The sequence below is a fragment of the Centroberyx gerrardi genome, chromosome 20 (assembly GCF_048128805.1).
Source record: "Centroberyx gerrardi isolate f3 chromosome 20, fCenGer3.hap1.cur.20231027, whole genome shotgun sequence".
NCBI lineage: Eukaryota > Metazoa > Chordata > Actinopteri > Beryciformes > Berycidae > Centroberyx > Centroberyx gerrardi.
In genome coordinates, this window is record NC_136016.1 from 2,598,915 (window position 1) to 2,617,114 (window position 18,200).

At 42.1% G+C, this 18,200-nt stretch overlaps 2 protein-coding genes across 2 annotated transcripts in view; both read right to left on the reverse strand.

The window, feature by feature from the left end:
* exoc6 (exocyst complex component 6) overlaps positions 1 to 18,200 on the reverse strand; it is a 458,194-nt gene that overhangs the window by 117,163 nt on the left and 322,831 nt on the right. The gene's annotated exons all lie outside the window — the stretch shown is intronic.
* Positions 1,332 to 18,200, reverse strand: part of reep3b (receptor accessory protein 3b) — a 46,671-nt gene continuing 29,802 nt past the window's right edge. The window contains exons 3-8 of the mRNA XM_078290645.1: positions 16,577 to 16,653; positions 14,492 to 14,612; positions 14,121 to 14,234; positions 8,216 to 8,381; positions 4,141 to 4,274; positions 1,332 to 3,543 (exon numbers count right to left, since the gene is read on the reverse strand). Of these exons, the coding sequence (XP_078146771.1) occupies positions 3,472 to 3,543; positions 4,141 to 4,274; positions 8,216 to 8,381; positions 14,121 to 14,234; positions 14,492 to 14,612; positions 16,577 to 16,653 (684 nt within the window). The 3' untranslated portion in view covers positions 1,332 to 3,471. The remainder of the gene's footprint in view (positions 3,544 to 4,140; positions 4,275 to 8,215; positions 8,382 to 14,120; positions 14,235 to 14,491; positions 14,613 to 16,576; positions 16,654 to 18,200) is intronic.

Below are 18,200 nucleotides of genomic sequence, written 5' to 3' on the forward strand. Positions count from 1 at the left end.
ATCAGCAAGCAACCAATAGGAAGGAGGTGAGGGGTCAGAGGTCACAGCACCCCAGGTGTGTTGAATGAACTGTGAGCTCCATCCTTAGTGACTGAAGAGAACTTGTGCCAGATTTTCCTGTCGGTCCATGATGATAAAATGATGGAACCAAATCTGCCATGTCTGTTTTTGTTGTTGTTTGTCTATAATTTTAACTTTTATTTAATGTTCAAATGATAATTATCGGTTTACAAATGTAATCAGGGTGTATCAGAGTCACCATTTTTTTTTTGTCTGTGTGAATGCGGGATAAAATCAACAAAATGTGCCGTTGAATCTCATACGAACAAAGACGATTCTGATGATCATGTGACTGTTTTTCTCTCTGCTGGTGATGCATGGATGACAACGCTAGCTGTATGTTCATTTGAATTGTTGAAGCTATTAAAAGTAACTAATTTACTATGTGTGAGTGTGTGCATCTGCGTGTGTGTGTCAAGTCTCAAGTCTAAATGTAGAACAGCAAGTCAATCAATCAATTTATCAATTTAATATCTTAAAGAAATCATCTTGTTTCATAATATCCAAGAGGGTCAGTGTTTATTTTTTGACTGTATGTAGGCTGATGGAGAAAAAATATTCACCTTCACAAATACTGATTTGACTGACTTATCAGTTCTTCAGTTGGTTCAGTTATAGATGCATCATAGTAGTGTATAAATCAACAATATCTATATCTATGGCTGTAGTTCCTCCTCTGCTCCTGATTATAATGTACAGTAGTCAATAGCGCCATCTAATGGTCAGTCATGACACATTTAGTTTTGCAGAGTGGAGCGATTGATAAAGTAGTGAAACAATGGAAGACAGTTACACACTTGGGTTTATTTAGTTATTAATATTATTATTATCATTATTTGGTTTATTATTATTATCATCAACAGCCTCAAGAGTGACTTTAGTCCTGGGACACAGACTGGACCAGATCTGATTTTTAATAAAAGGACAATATTGGTCTCATAGACTGAAACAAAATAGTGGGGTGTGTGTGACACTATAGCTCATCAGGCCAGTAGGTTAAAGATCCAAATGTGTCTTCGTGTCTCTGCTGTGTGTAGCTTGGATGCAAATACATTTATTTTTTGTGTATGATTGGATAGTTATGAATCCACAATGCAACATACACTGAATAGTGTGTTTTCCAGGTGTGTAATGTATTAGCTGTACTGAATTTGCTACATTTTACCAAGCAGCAACCATGATCTCTACAGTCTGGTGAATAAAAGCTGAAGCCACATAGAGAATAATGACAACCACACTTCTTCATTTACTGCCTTTTCTTTATTCAGGCATTCTTTTTTTTTTATTGCATTTACAAATCCAGCAATTCCCCCACATCAGACATTTTCCCCCACACAGATCACACAAGCCCAGGCAGAGAGCTGTGGTGAAGTAGGTGTAGCTTTGGTATCATTAGTCAGTTATAAAGCCTTAAAATGGACACCGCGACATTAAGACATTTGGTTTGTTATTGCACATCACCAGTCAACTTCCTCTCCATCAGTGTCTTTGGTAGTGAACCCATGACTAAATTTTCTTACTTTTTTATGTCTTTAATTTTTCGATTTCATGGGTATTGACGCTTAAAAACGGGCAAAAAATACGATTTCTTACTTTCCTATGTCTTATTTTTAGATTTCATGGGTACTGACGCTTAAAAAAAGGGCAAAAAGTAAGATTTTTTACTTTTTTGTCTTTCAAGTTTCAAGACTCTCTGTCCCTTTAATATTTTTGTCAATTACAGCCACTGTAGCTCGAAGGGACAGGAGGGAAAAATTCTACCTAAGACTTTACAGCATTGAAGCATTGACTGCAGTACCAATAAAGGACCTTGAACTCTCCAAGTCAATGGTTCTCAATGTGGGGTCCGGGACCACCAGGGGTCCCTGCGGGGTTCTAGGGGGTCCCAAGCAAATTGATGAAGTGTTAAACTTCTCCATTATTTCATTTACAAGAAGTTAACACAGTTATGGAGTGTAGAGGAATGACTGTTTTGATCATTTCACTGTTATCTCTCGACCTACAATACAGATAGTCATGGAATTCTGGACAAAATCATATCTAACAATAAAAATATTCTCAGATTTGGGTTTGAGAGACAAAATCTCATCAAATGGAGGCCCAAATGTGGACTAAATTAGGGGTGAAGTGCAAAAACAAGCCAGATTTTAAAAAACATCACGATAGACCATTCATATTAGAGTCCATTGTCTAGAATGGGTAAGTCCATTCTGTGAGTTGTATCCTCCCACAGCAGAGCACATTATAGACTGAGATGACGAGCAACAGCATCAACACAAAAACACATTTGGGAGGAGGCATATGTGCAAAAAAAAAATGGGTGGTTATAATACATAAAGACAGCTTTTGATCCAAAAAAACATAACACAATCATTCCAAAACGTACTGAAATACAGCTCGAAACTTACAACCAGGGATGTGATCAGGACATAATGTAAAAAAAATATGAGTTAAAAAGCAGGAAAACAGGAAATCTCCATTAGAAATAAAAAAGGGAGTGCTGAGGCTGGAATCCTGAAATAAAAACCCCTGAAGAATCACATCCCCGCAAATCACAACTAGACTCTGTCACTGCTTTCTTTCATCCATCCATCAGGTTTTCTCTTCTCTTTCTTTCTCGTCATTGGTATGTGACAGGAATGGGGGACGCTCTTTGGTCGGCCGGTTTTCGAAAGATCGATTCAAGTGCAGACACAGACGGGCTTCCATTCCACATCTCATGTAATCGACTCCGTTCGCTTCAAAAGTTACAAAAGGTTTAAAACTGTTGGTATCCTGCAGGAACCTCGACTCCCTGCGTTTTCTCTGAAGGTCAAGACTGTAACAGGGAATGTTGCGTTTTTCTGAGACAAAGCTCCTTAAGTTAAAAATGCTTTCGATTTGCACGCTGAACCTGAACGCACCACAACCTTAAAACTTAACAATAATGACAAGCACAACAAAGTTCCTTACTGCGACTCTACCTGAAAAGGCAGCAAAAAAAAAAAAAAATGAACTAAATTGGACAGAATGGCCGAAGATCTAAAAAGACGACACATCGATAACAAACATCACAGCTAAAAACTACCTAAAAACAAACGCATAAATCCATGCAAAAAGACAATCTATTCTACCCACTGAAAGAAAAACGTACAAGTTCTTTGAGAGTCGCTGGTTTTGAGTGATGGTACTCTTTGTATGGTCACTTCTGTGTATATTATACAATGAATTAGGTAATAAATATGTCAACAGAAAGATCATTATAAAAGAGTTCAGCATAGTAAAAAGTCCAGACCAAAAAGAGTTGGAAAACATCAGGAGTAGCTGACAATACAGGATGGTCTGGTGTGTGTGTGTGTGTGTGTGTGTATGAGAGTGTGTGTGTGTGTGTGTGTGTGTGTGTGTGTGTGTGTGTGTGTGTCAGTAGTCTTGTCACATTGCATAGTTAACAGAATTTAGTGCTGGTCTCTTCTTGCCTTTGATCTTCAGGGAGCCGTAGCGAGCCTGGTGAAAACACAAATACATAAGAGATAAAATATGACTATGTAATAATATATTGCAAGATATTTGATTTTGTCTCAAGTAAAAGCATTGGCTGCACATAATACACTGATAAAAAACGACTTGATAATCTAAAATATATAGTTTTTTTTCGATGTTGCGACCTACCTGTCTATCTAATAATCAATAGATAGACAGAAAGAAAATAAATAGATAGATAGAAAATCAATAGATAGACAGATAGATCAATCAAATCAATAGGAAACTCTCTCCTGACTCTGACGAGCCATCACACTTGTCAATGCGACTTTGGCACCAATAAACAAAGACAATAAAAAAAACAACAGCCAATCAGGAAAGGGGAGGGGCTTAAATTATATCACCAATCAATACCGAACTCTCTCCCGAGTCTGACGAACCATCACTGATGTCAATGTGACTTTGAGATGGATAGATATAGATAATGTAAAGCAGCGCAAATTTTGTATTATTTTCTGGAATGGACCGATGGACAATGAAAAACAGCCAACTGGGAAAGAGGGGAGGGGCTTAAATTCTCCCAAACGGATCTAGTGTAGCGCTTCGGACTAGAACTCTTACATCTTTCCGGACCCTGGATCGTGTGATCTTGACACTCTGCGATCGCCTCAGTCCCTTCTGACTGACGGCCTCATCCTCTGAAAACGTCGGCTCCCCCTCCTCGTCCGTCCTGTCCTCCTGGTCGTAGTAGTAGTCTGGAGAGACACACACACACACACACACACACACACGTCAAGAATCGCTGAAAAAACTGGCTAGAATTTGGCTCTGTGACATATTTCTTTGTGTCAACATGGCTGTGTTGAGATGGAAAGGACTGCTATTCATTTTCCTCTGCACTGTGTGTGTTGTGAATCCTGGAGGCAGCAGGCCCAGTAGAGGTCAGTAGAGACCCGGTAGACACAAGCTCTCACTGCAGCTGCTTTGTTTGGCTCCCTCCATCATAGAAGTAGAATGGTTAGAAAGACTATACAGTAGTAAACAAACCGTTTCATACTGTATTGGCATGACAGGTCTTGACTATTAAAAATATATCACTACCTGCTGGATTAACATTTCGTGTGTTTGTTCATTTAAATAGCCATACACATTGTTTTGTATTTTGTAGGTAAATGCAACTGGTTATTGTTTATTATCATAATTATTCTAGGTATTACCATGTTATGCCATCTAAGCAATTCCTAAGAGAACATGCCCAGTCATCCCAGTAAAGCCCTAGTTTGACTCTGAACGGGGATGTGCTGTCTATCCACTCTATCCACTCTAGCTCTATGGCCTGCGGTTGTTGTTGCTGCCACATCTGGAGTCTATTAGAGAAAACCTCCCAGTTTCCAGAGCTGGAAGCGAGCAGCCACCTTTCCACTGGGAGAGGAGAGAGGGTGGGAAGGAGAGGGGAGCCAGCTTCAAATGATACGATTATCAAGTAAGAATTTCTAACACAAGATGAAAAATGCTATTTGAATGTGTGTTGTGTGTTGGATGGCTGGTAATCGACGGTGGTGTCACAGGACAATAAAAACATTGCAAAAATGTGGTTCTGAGGTAAACAGTGATTGGCCTGAGAAAACACACTGTAGCTTGCATGTTACACACAGTCCGAGTCAGATTGGAAACTGGAAACACACTGGCAGAAAGACTTCTTCTCTTGACGACAGCATGGATTACAGTCTTGGCTCTCATGTCTAGCTTTGGGAGAAGTACAGGTGGCAGACAGCCCGTCCCATAACAGACATGTCACAGGTAGATCCCCACAACAACCAGCGTCTTCATCATCTTGTTCATAGAGGAAGAACATGTTACAAGACTGTTTCAGGGTGGAGTTTCCCTTTAACAGAGCTGATTTCTCTGCCCGGGCTGCAGAGAACAGATTCCAGTCATTCCAGCCATTACCAGTCAATTCTGTGGTCAAAATTCTCCAATTTCCTGTCATGTTGGGAGCAGACGGCTTTATTAAATAACACACTCCGTCTGGCTTAGCCAAACGCATCTTAAAGGGATAGTCTGAGATTGGGAGCGAGCCCGTCTGATCGGGCCGAGACCTGGGAATCCTTTGAGCTCCTCCAGAAAAGGCATTGTACTGGGAGCAGACACCGCCTCCACCTGGACAGCTACATGGTCTTCTTCTACGTGTGTTCTTGTGCTATCCTTGTGGGAATCAGTTTTAGTTTCAGTCTTTCAGAGTGAGGACATTATAACCAGTCCTCACCTCTTCATGGGGCTAGTTTAGGATTACGTCTTGGGTTTAGGGTTAAGATTAGAATTAGGATCAGGTTTAGGTTAGGCATGCAGTGGTGAGAGTTAGTGAGGGAATAATTGTAGTCAGTGGAAGGTCCTCACAAGAATGGTAATGCAAACCTGTGTGCGTATGCCGCGCGTGTGTGTGTGTGTGGTGAGATAATAAAGGCTTTGCAGTTGTGGTTTGGCTGTAGACCCATTCACTTAGTAAAAGTGAATAGTGTGATAAGGTGGATTTGTTTCCAAATGTAGGTTACTGTGACACAGTAAACTGTCTTGTCTTTAGCTCTAGTCTCTACTCCAAAACACTCTCTTGTAGCTTGAGAAGAGTCAGCTCAGTTAACCTGAACAAACTGTTAGCTAGCTAACTAGCCAGCAAACACACTGATGTTAATGTGAACATGCTAACGCTAGCTGCTACTAGCTACGTTAGCTAGTGTGCTAATCAGATGTGTTAACAACAAGACAGTGATGGTTAGCTGACCAGATACTATGCTAGCTAACAAGCTGACATTATCTAAACACTAAATCAATCAGATGGATCAGTGATGAAACGATCAATTCAGTCAGAAACAGTTATGTGGAGATACCCAAGTTGTATGAAACAGATCGAAGAGAGACTAGCTGAGGAGGTTTGCAAATATGTTCATTTGTACGACACCTCATCTACGAATTAAAGACTCCCAGATGTCACTGAATTCATGGTGAGGAATATCCCAGAACAAGAGTTTCAGAGAATGTAAACACGACTGTTATTACTTGTGTGCTAACAAAGCACAACACTGCCATCTAGTGTTTCGGTGGTCTACGCGCACAATCACCAACGCAGAACTATAAATCAGCCTTAAGAAACACAATCAGCTGTTCACAGCCACTGTTGACCAAGAGCCTCCAATATGGCTTTAAGAACCATATGAAAAAGTCTGGTTAGAGGGTAAAAACATCTTCCTCTCCCTTTCCCTTTCTTTTCCCCTCCATCATTCTCTCGCTCTGTTGGGTGACTGAGCTGAATATCTAATACGGTCTTTGCTCTCTCAGTATGCCGTCGTCGTCGTCTGCCTCCCTTCCATCCCTCCATCCACCTCTTCTTCCAATCCACTTTGCCTGCCGTTTCACTCATTCTCCATCCATCACTCCTCACATTTCCGCTCTCCTATACATTCGTCCCTCTGTCTGTTCCTCTCTCCTCCACTCCTACCCCCTTTCTCTCTCTCTCCACGGCTGGCTGAGTGTGTTGTGAGCGAGAGAAAGAGTGTTTGACATTCCACCAGCATTCTCTCTCTCTCTCTCTCTCTCTCTCTCTCTTCTCTCTCTCCTCTCTCTCTCTGTCTCCTCTCTCTTCTCTCTCTCTCTCTCTCTCTCTCTCTCTCTCTCTCTCTCTCTCTCTCTCTCTCTCTCTCTCTCTCTCTCTCTCTCTCTCTCTCTCTCTCTCTCTCACTCTCTCTCTCTCTCTCTCTCTCTCTCTCTCTCTCTCTCTCTCTCTCTCTCTCTCACACACACACAGCTGTGGAGTGCTTTCATTGAAATGCCAGCCTCCTGTACTCATCTAGAGAAGAAAGACAGGGGGAAAGAAAGGAAGAGAAAGAAATGAAAGAGAGCTGGAAGGCAAGGGTTGTCGTCAATGACAGGCTAAGTGAGATGTTAATTATTGTTTTGGACGTGTGTGTGTGTAAGCCATTGAATAGGTGGGGTGGGTCACAGGCTCAAAGAATTACATTAGTGCCTGCTTCAACATGGAGTTTTACTGTCATGTAGTCTAAAGGCTATTTCAGGGTATCTGTCTTCACCCCATTCTCTGTGTGTGTGTGTGTGTGTGTGTGTGTGGGTGTGTGTGTGTGTGTGCGCGTATACTGGGGTCAGCTGAGGCAATTCGCTTGGCATTCAACTGCTCTGCAAATGTTCTCTCTGTCTTTCCCCTCCGTTACCGTCCTTCCCTGTCTCCCTTCTTTTCCTTTCCTTCTTCATCCCTCACTCTGTCTTCTCCCCATCACGCTCTCTTTCTCTCTCTCTCTCTCTTTCTCTCTCTCTCTATTCTTCCTCGTCTTTTTCTCCTCGTTTCTTCTGGAGACTCGGTGTGCGTTGTTGCTCGGAGAGTGAACTCGCATTACTCAGTCACATCACACTGCTGTCTGTCTCTGATTGTGTGTGTGTGTGCGTGTGTGTGTGTGTGTATGTGTGTGTGTGTGTGCACGCGTTTCATATGCTAGCCAAGCATGACTGACCCAGGATCCCACAGTGCAGCTTGGCACAAAGAAAATAGAGCACAGAGTTTCCCAGGTACCTCATTTCTTCCAATTTCTTTTAGTATTAATTGCATTCTCTGGATTTATTAATCCTAATATTTTACTGTAGTCAAAAACTATCATAACTACATAACATTCGTGTGTGTGTGTGCACGTACCGGCTGCGTCGGCAGCGTCAGAGCTCTGGGATCTCCTGATGGCGGGGTTGGCTGCATGCGAGCTGTACTGGTAGAGCTGGTTCCCAGATCCGTCGTCATGCTGGCTGATCTGGGTCAGGTCGTGCATGCTGAAGCTCCGCAGCTTCTCTGTGATGGCACCCTGGCCCTGCGCACACACACACACACACACACACACACAAACAGTCAATACCACATCTCCAGCAAACAGCACTTCAGTTCTCTCAAAAATCCAACCGCATGCAGATGAACGGGTGTCAATGGGTGTCAAAAGGACTTCAAACTACTTCCCTCGACAACGACAGTGAATGGAAAGAGTCAGGTGAAAATATGAACATAAGCCTTAGGCATTCGCTGTGTAATCCTATAATGATTATTGTTGTGTATTTCTACACTGATTGGACCTGGTTGAGTAGACTGATTTTGTCCAAAGCTACCATTATCCAGGCTGAAGTTACTTAGCAGTGTATTCCACACTCTTTCCTAAGCCCACAATGTGTATCTTGTACTTACGTGTTATATTATTGCATGGATATTGGATATATCCACTAAAACTGAACTGAAGTGTGTGCTATGATCATTAGTGAGATCCTAAATCCACAGTGATGACCAATGATGAACACAGGACCAAAACAGACTCTGCACTCTAAGCAACAGCAGGAAACGAATAGACGAAAAGGGAAGAAAAACCAGACTGTAGAGATTTTTGATGAAGAAAAAAAACAAGACAAAAAATTACATGAGGAAACAGCAAGACTGTATGTGTATGGTATGAAGGTTTTAACAAAGGTAAAGAAAATGCCCCCAAAAAAACAAAAGGGTATTGGGAATAAATGAAGGAAAATGAGGTTGGAAATATTTTATTATTTACATATTTTTTTTAACAATGGTAAATGACCTGGGTTTAACTGCATTTGCAAATACTTTTTATGGTTTGTTCTTAGGTGTCAGATGGGTCAGGTTGACTATCTAGCACTTTGCAATAGGCTTGGGCGATATCTATAATTTAATATCGCAATACAGTCCTGCCAAAATATCACAATATATGATATTATCGCGTGGGGGTGGTTGTTTTCTTTTCCTTTTTTCCCCAGGTTTTTTGGGGGATATTTTATTTCTTCCAAATTCCATCACATTTCAAGGGGGTGGGTATTCGATATCGCAGGAAATATCATGGGAAAAATATCATGGGAAATATCGCGATATTCGATAATATCGAATATTGGCCCATGCCTACTTTGCAATGAGCGCCTCAAAGTAGATGTTTTTAAGTCAATTAAGTATATTTTTCTGTGACTGCTGAGTCCTCACACCATCTTCTAGTACTACTAAGAAGGTTGAAAAAAAAAAAACACCAATAGTTAGTGGCAACTACTGTTTGACCCAGGTCTGGTATAAGAACAGCCAACGTATGAAAATAGAACAGCTACACCAAAAGGATGGGAAACATGGCGGTGTGGGTGGAATAATGTTGGTATGAAATGGCAGGCAGGTATAAATTCTGTCCATGCTGCTATCACTGACTGGATTTTACCTCCCAGAGAAGCCTGGTGAAGCACAGAAACCCTAAAGAAAAAAGGCTGTCAGTATAGAGAGAGAAAAAGAAAGAGAAAGAGAGAGAAAGTGACAAGACAGTTGGTGAGTAGCCGAGCCAGGGTGGATCCACACAACACGATTTCGACCAAATCTGTCAAATACATGATCAACTCAATTACAAACTATACGGCAGTCTTCCTTAAAGCAGTGTGCATGACAACATATGTGGTTAGTTACTTTAACAAATCTTGCAGTGTGTGACCACCCTTAATAGAAGTCATGCAGCGTTCCCTAGAGGTTCTTGGCAATAACCCATTCACATCATGTTATGGTTAATGCTAAAATCTTCCATCTTCCATGCTGGAATTACAAATGGGAAACACTGGGACTGCCGACAGAGTAGTGAATGTGGTGTTACAAAAGTGTAATAACTTGCATTTGCAACCATGTGTCCGTTTGAAATGACATTATATGTAATAACAGTGAGATAGGTATAAAGAAGGTATAAATTTGCAACCTTCAACATGACTCCACAAATGAGGATGTTTAGCAATCTTTGCAAATTTGGAAAGGGTGAACATGATTTCAAATTTGACCTGCTGCGTCATTTTATGCTTCAAATCTATTTTTTGTACCTACGCGCCTAAACGCACCATGTAAAACCCATTGCATAGGCTGTTTAACCATTTTAAAACCAGTATGTTGGTGTATTTTTTCTATTAACACTAGAAAGGGCATGGGCTGGTGTTGAGATTTTCAAATTTAAATTTTTCAAATACTGGAAACGCTATGGACTCATGCTTCTATGACTTTTTCCACATATTTGGACTTTAAACGGCATTGGAATAGCCATACTGCTTGTTGTCACAGACAGTCTTATAAGTGCAGCTGGACGTGACTCTTATAAATACAGTGTTATTTATCTGTAGGCCTACTACTCTACACAAAAGCTATAATATGCAACAAAAAAAACCAAAAAAACAATAACTAAATAGGATATATTCTACATTATAAGTCTGTGTCTGTCTGTGACCCTGTGTGTTCATGCCAAAATCCCCCCCTTTGTCTGAAACTGTCTTTTCAATGATGTTGGGGGCGTTTTGAGGTGTGTGTACCATTTGCTGTGAGCGTGTTTTATGGGCATGGCCAGCAGTGATCTGGTTGTGGCTATCAAGGTGAGGCTAGTGGCCACAGAAGGGAAGTCATAGCAACAACAATGGAGGACGGCAGTAAGAAAAGAAAACACAGCAAAGCTAAATGTTAGAATCACCTGCTAAAAAAGAATCCCCCAGTCTAAGTGCTAAGACGCATTTGTGAAGCAAACCGCGGCTCCAGTCTCCGCTGAAATCATCACAAATGCTCTCTGAGCTGGTTTGGTTGAGCCCGTCTGGCAGGTTCAGACAGACGGGTTTATGTACGATTCAGCCGGTTTCATTGTAGCAGGCGAGGTAAAAACGTGAAACGATCTGAGAGGATTTCAGATAGTACTGTGGCCTAACACTGGGATGGAAACGATAAAACATGGAGAGAGACGAGAGAGGAGAGAGGGGGAAAGAGCAAAGAGAAGGAGAGTTTTGAGACAGAAAGGAGGAATAATTCTAGAAGCTGAGAAGTGACATAATTCAATTGAAATCATGAAATAGAACTTAAATTTCAATTCCCATATACTGTATGAGTGTAATGTATGACAAAATTGAAATTAAAATGAAATAATCCAATTTTCATTTTCATGTTGGAAAATGCACTATAACTGCCAAAATTAAAATTAAAATGAAATCTCCATTGACATCTCATTTTTCCATGCACTCCAAAGCATAACCGTGCCATATTTAAAATGAAATTGAAAGTCTGCAATTTAATTTCATTATTGTGGTCTCATTATTTAGGACAAAAATAAAATGAAATCTCAATGTGTCAATTCCAATTTATTTATTTAATCATTTATTTAATTCAATTGAATCGTGTCACTTCTCAACTTCCATAAATAATGAGGGAAAGTGGGGTACAGAGACAAAGTGCAAGGGAGATGGGATAGTTTGAGAGGATGAGAGAAAGAGTGTATGTATGTATACTTAATATATGTATGTATACTTAAATATTACAATGATAATAGTATTGATACAGTTGTAGCAATATTGGCCTATAATGGGGGTTTTTTTCTAAAATGAAAAACTTTTTACACTGAATGCTTTGGCAACACATAACTTTCTCTTGTCATGCCAATAAAGCCAACATGAATTGAAAATTGAAAGAGCAAGAGAGAGAGAAAGAGGGGGAGAGAGAGAGAGAGAGCATAGGCGTAGCTTTGAAGCAGTGATCAATAGCACGGTTAATGTAGGCAGAGACATGGGAGGGTTTTTACAAGTCCCTGACTGGCGTCACTAGAAGGACACACACACACACACACACACACACACACACACAGTACAGTGGAGTTAAGTAGATTGCAGTTAAGTGCAGCCAAGAATTTCTTATAAAGACGCTCCCCTCTTCTCTCTTAGTACACAGAGTCACACCCTTGGCATCTATCCCTCTACTCTACATCACCCCTTCTTTCTTTCTTTTCCATCTTTCACTCTCTTTGTTGATTCTTTTTTTAGACGGGAGTAGACAGTCCACTATATGCATTTGTCAGGGTGCTGCTTTCTTGGCCAGTTCTTCTAAAAAAAGAAAGAGAGTGGGACTTTGTGGTTGAATAAAAGTTCAGTACAAACTAATTGAATTGAAAGAATCACAGGACAGTGGCAGTTGTCAAAGCACTCTACTGGAAGGAGCAGCTTGATAGAGACGCACTAGAAATGAATAAATTGAATTTCCTGTCTTGTAGCGTTTGACCAATGCTACCTTTTCCTGATACTTCCTAATGGTTCCTCGATGATGGAATAAATTTCTCACTAGAGTCAGGACAGCACAGTCACTCCCTATCATCCATCACAACCTGAAAACTCATCTCTTTAAAGGATAAGGCTGGTGTTTTTTAATGCATTTCTTACCGTCAACAAATCCTATGAAAATAACAAAATCAACAATGCGTTTGCTCTACTCCCGTTACTTTCTGACTTCCCACGTACCGTTTTTAGCCTTCAACCCGGAAGTCATTGGCTCCAGTTGTAAGCTAAAAACCTTTAAATACAGCTCACAAAGACATAGTTTCAATTTTAAAAATCGCTAACTGTTACCACGAAAAGGCAGGCTATTGTAGTTATTACCAAATCAAATTCAAATGGGAACAAATTCTTCATTACGCCGGGGACTATTTTCAGTGCTACGGAACTACTTTCCTGAGATCACAAACGTGTTTACAGCCAGCTTATTAAGTTGTTTGAGGAAAAAGTCGGCTGGCCCGGTGCATCGCAATGATGAAATATGCTGCAGAGCAGCAGCATGGCTCTTTGACGTGTTTTTAATAGTTTTTTAATACAATGGAGTTCTATGGCTGCTGGGACATGGCTTCATTGGGCACCGGCTACATGGACAGGACTTGTTAGCAAAACAAATTCATTGTTGATTTTGTTATTTTCATAGGATTTGTTGACGGTAAGAAATGCATTAAAAAACACCAGCCTTATCCTTTAAGAAACACTTCATGTCCCTTCTTCCGCCTTAATCACAACTTTTCTCCCTTATCCTCCTCTTCTACTTTCCCAAACTCCTGTCTTGTTTATGGAAAAATAATTGGCTGTCATACATTCATCATTCATCCTTCTAGGGACACTGGAATATCTTTTGTCAGGATGCTATGGCTTTTACCCTTACACTACTTACTGTTCGCACTCATAATTCATACAAGTCATAATTGTCTTCATTCAGATTTTGCTCAAAATATCACGAGAATTACGAACCGTGAGCCCAGTATCGTGTGTCGAACTGAACCATTAGTTGAATGTGTTCCTTACTAAATGTTTTCTTATGTGAATTTAGATCCAATAATTTGACGTGATCCACAAGTCTGTATGGTTGTAGATTCCCACTGCTGGGACTGGGATCACCTTGGTGCTGTGAAGCCTTAGAGGGAAGATCAGAGGGGATTAAGCTGATACACTCAGGTGTTCGCGCAATGCTGATGAAACCAGCAGAGTCCACACAGACACACAAAATATAACAGTGTCTGTAGTGAGGGGCAGTCAGGGGACGACTATGGCATCCTGGAGGCACACACACACACACACACACAGATGATACATTTACATGTACACAGTATTCGATACTGGCTCACATTCCAGCTAAGGTCTTATTCAGAATCGGCCATCTCATTTATTTATACTAAGGTATCGCAAATAATTTAATGATGATATACTGATGGTTAAAAGGGAATATTAGTGTTCATGTTAACATAGCCAGAGACACTTGCCTTGACGGCTGCAGTGACAGCGGCGGTGGCGGCGATGCTCAGCCCCTGTTTGCCGAAATTGACCATCGTCTCATAGCTTCTCTCCTTGGCCTGCACTATATACTCATCTATCTCCTAGAGAGAGAGAGAGAGAGAGAGAGAGAGAGAGAGAGAGAGAGAGAGAGAGAGAGAGAGAGAGAGAGAGAGAGAGAGAGAGAGAGAGAGAGAGAGAGAGAGAGAGACAGAGACAGAGAGAGAGTCAGTCAATTGCACTTTTCCAGTAGACAGTTTAATCAGGTAAAAGCACTGCCCCAATAATGTTCCCAGACACATACACAACAGCATAAGAGACATAAAGACAGAGGCAAATATGGATGGATGGATGATCTTACCCTCTCTCTGGAGGAGAGGAGTGGGTGCAGACACTTCCGGTAAATGAGACTCGCTCCTCTGGTGTAGGGAGACAGCAGCCAGATCACAAAGGCTATCTTCAGCTCATAGTACAGAGGAAACCTGCACGCGCACACACACACACACACACACACACACACACACACACACACAAAGTGAGCGTCCCATAATTAATCAGGGCTCATATTAACTCTTGTTACGTCTGTGTTCCCACACATTAATTTAGCTGTCATCCTCATTACTAAGAGGCCATTCTAATTCCATTAGTAAACTGGCTGGGCTTTACACACTCTGCAGTCTGAACACCATCTACACACTCAAAACCGTGTGTGTGTGTGTGTGTGTATAGTCTTAATGACTTGTTTTGTTTGGCTGTTGGTGCAATCAGAAGCGGTCAGGCCAATATGAAAACATTAGCATAGTGTTTACTATGTCGGAAGACCCGGTATGTCGGATATGATGATGTGACTGAAGATATGCTGACAAAATCTAAAGGTCAAGTACAGGTGCAAGTCTAGAAAACCTTTGAGCATGCTTTGATTTTTTTTATCTCACCTAGGGTTGGGCGGTAATACGGTAATACGGTATCCCGGGGTATTTGAAAATAGCAACGGTGTCCGTTTCATTACCGTCATAAAAAAATTTCTGGCAGAAGAAGAGGAGAGAGATGCCCAACCTGCACCCCCGAAAAAAAGGATAACTTTGGGCAGTCTCTTGCAAAAAAAAGCTGATGCGGCGGGCGCGGCAGGTCCCGTCAGACTCGGCACCATAGAGGAGCGAGCAGAATCAGAGATGAATGCCTATTGTCGCGAGCCTGTGATTCACGGAGACGAAGATCCCCTTCTCTGGTGGAAGTCAAATGGAGCCAGCCGCTTTCCGCTGATGTCGAGGGTGGCCCGAAAGTACTTGTGCGCGTGTGCCACAAGCTCACCATCAGAGCGGGTGTTCAGCACCGCAGGCAAAGTTGTAAGTCCGTTACGTGCCCTGCTCAAGCTGGTCGACACGAACAAATAAAGGCCGGCCTCAAATACAGGCCGGGGGAAAAAACTAGGTCAAAACCTAGTACATGGCTGGACCGTGTCCGTCTCCTCTCTCCGCCGCTGCCTCTCCACCGCGCCCACGGCCCGCATTGATCCTCCCGATCCAAGCCCCGGACCCCCGCCGAAATCTCGGCCGGATCACCGGGAACACATCGGTGCCCAGGTTCAGTTAGCTTCAGTTAGCTTCAGCTTACATGCAAACAACGGTGGATACTGGTAAACTCCTGGTGCCTGTTTGTAACTGTAGTTTGTAGTAACGTACAAGTGCCACAAGATGGCTCGGCCGGCGGAAGTCTCTGGAGTATGCCGTCGTCGATTACCGTAATTATCGTAATGCATTGCAGTAACAAAAAAACGTCTACCTAACATACCGTAACAGAAGCAGATCAGAAAACAAGGAGGCTTCGTACTAAAATAGGAGCAAATATACTTATCAAACAGAGGGAATTAGAAATAAAGATAGATGACATGTTGTTAATTTTGTACATGTTTTGTTGTTATTGTTTCAATATTCTGTTGTAAATATGCAACGTTTGCTATTCCGTTTCTGATGTTGTTCAGAGAATAAAACTGGAACATGTATCACATTTTTGTCGTGTGAAAATCACAGTTGAAGTGCACTGCAGCCACCTTGTGGCGGGAAACGGTATAGCAGCGACTACATAAATTCATCATTTGGAATTGGCGGCTCCCTCCAAGCCATACAATGTGATTTTTAATCAGATGGTAATACCGTATACCGCGGGAAAATTTGGGGAAGGTTTAACGGTGTCAAAAATTGGATACCGCCCAACCCTCTAATCCAACCCCTAATCTCACCTGTATAATCTTGAAATGTTTCTCTTCTTTCTGTTTTATAATTTTTTCTAAGCACAAAATGGCATAAAATTGTAAACTCCACACTCAAAAATTGAGGAATTTGAACTGCAGAGTTCTTGCTATCCTCAACAACACTGATAATGCTGTTTTCAGCGTGTGTGTGTGTGTGTGTGTGTGTGTGTGTGTGTGTGTGTGTGTGTATCTCACCATGCCAGTGTTAGGTCTGTAATGGTCTCCACCACAGTGTAAAGGGCAAACACAATCCAGTACATCATCCACCGCACCTACAGAGACGGAGAGAGAAATAGTTTTTGTCAGCATAGATTAGTCATTGCGGTTACAAACACTCACTATGATGCGGATATTGGTCGAGCGAGGAGAGAGAGAGCCAGGCCTTATATTTAGATCCCGACTTTTTCAGACTTTTTAAAGGACCCGCTGATGCCCTGAATGAGTTTTTGAGGTGTTGAGGCCTACTTGGTATTCTTCTCCTCTTTCTCCCTCCATCCCTCTACCTCTTTCCCTCTCAACCCAACTGCAGTAAAGGGCAAACAGGGGCTTTGGCTTTTTTCTCTCCCCCGCTTTCATCCTTTCTTCGCTCCTCCACTTCCCTCCCTGCCTCCCTCGCTCTCCTCCCGCCGTCCCTCTTAAGGGCTTTCCAGGGTCTTCTGGCTGTATTTCCATATCAAAGCCGGTGGTAGACGGTGGCAGGCGGGCAGACAGTCACATGGCAGGCTGAGGTATTAGCTGGACCCGGCCTCTGCTGCATGACTGAACACACACTGACAGTAGCTAATGAAATGTCACTGTGTGTGCGTGTGTGTGTGTGGGGGCGAGAGAGGCAGTGTGTGGGAGAGAGAGAGAGAAAGAGTGAGAGGGACAGCAAACACAGACAAACACATGCATTCACCTGACACATGCACAAACTCAAACAAATACGCAAACACACACACACACTCGCAGCCCATCTCGCTCTCTCACACACACACTGATGCAGACATTCACACACAAACACCACTGTCTCTCTACAGTGTGGAGGAATCTGTATCCTGACAACCTGGAGCTCCGTTGCCTGCAGCATTATCGCTGGACTGGTTAATTGGTGACCTCGCCATGAACCCACACCCACCCACACACATGCACACGAGATCAGCTAGGCTCAGGAAAATTATACATGTTACAGAGAGAGAGAGAAATGGAGAGAGAGAGAGAGATGGAGAGAGAGAAAGAAAATAAGGGCATCCAATTGATATGTGTGTCAATCTAGTTCTGCCTCCACTGACTTGTCTCTCTCCCTCTTCTTCCACCTTTCCCCTTCATCTTCCTCTTCTTTCCCCTCTCTCTCTCTCTCTTTCCCTCCCTCCCTCCCCTCATCTCATCAGTAGGGAGGACATTAAGATGTGACCTCGGTGAAATATACAGCAGCCATTTTAGCTTCCTAAGGCGATAGTAGACATTTACTGGCCCCATCTGTGAATAAGTGCCTTCCATTTAAAAAACACCTGACATCAGCGCTTTAAAGCCACTCTGCCCTCTGGTGCTGCTAAACTTGGTAGACGGAGCATGAAACTACCGGCGTGATCAACCTGCCTGGTCACACTGGCTAGTGGAGTCACAGTTTCACCACACAGTTCAGTGGATTAACTCTGTAAGAAGTGCGTTTTACAGTAAAATATAACGTACCAGCAACGGTAAACATGTACAAGCATTTTGCAGATTGTGTCGGAATAATAGAGCCATCTAAATGTTCAATACTGTGCACTTTTATAATTGACTTTCAAATTTGGCAGTTGGCTTGCCTTTTAAGACCAATTCGAACAGAATTGGAATT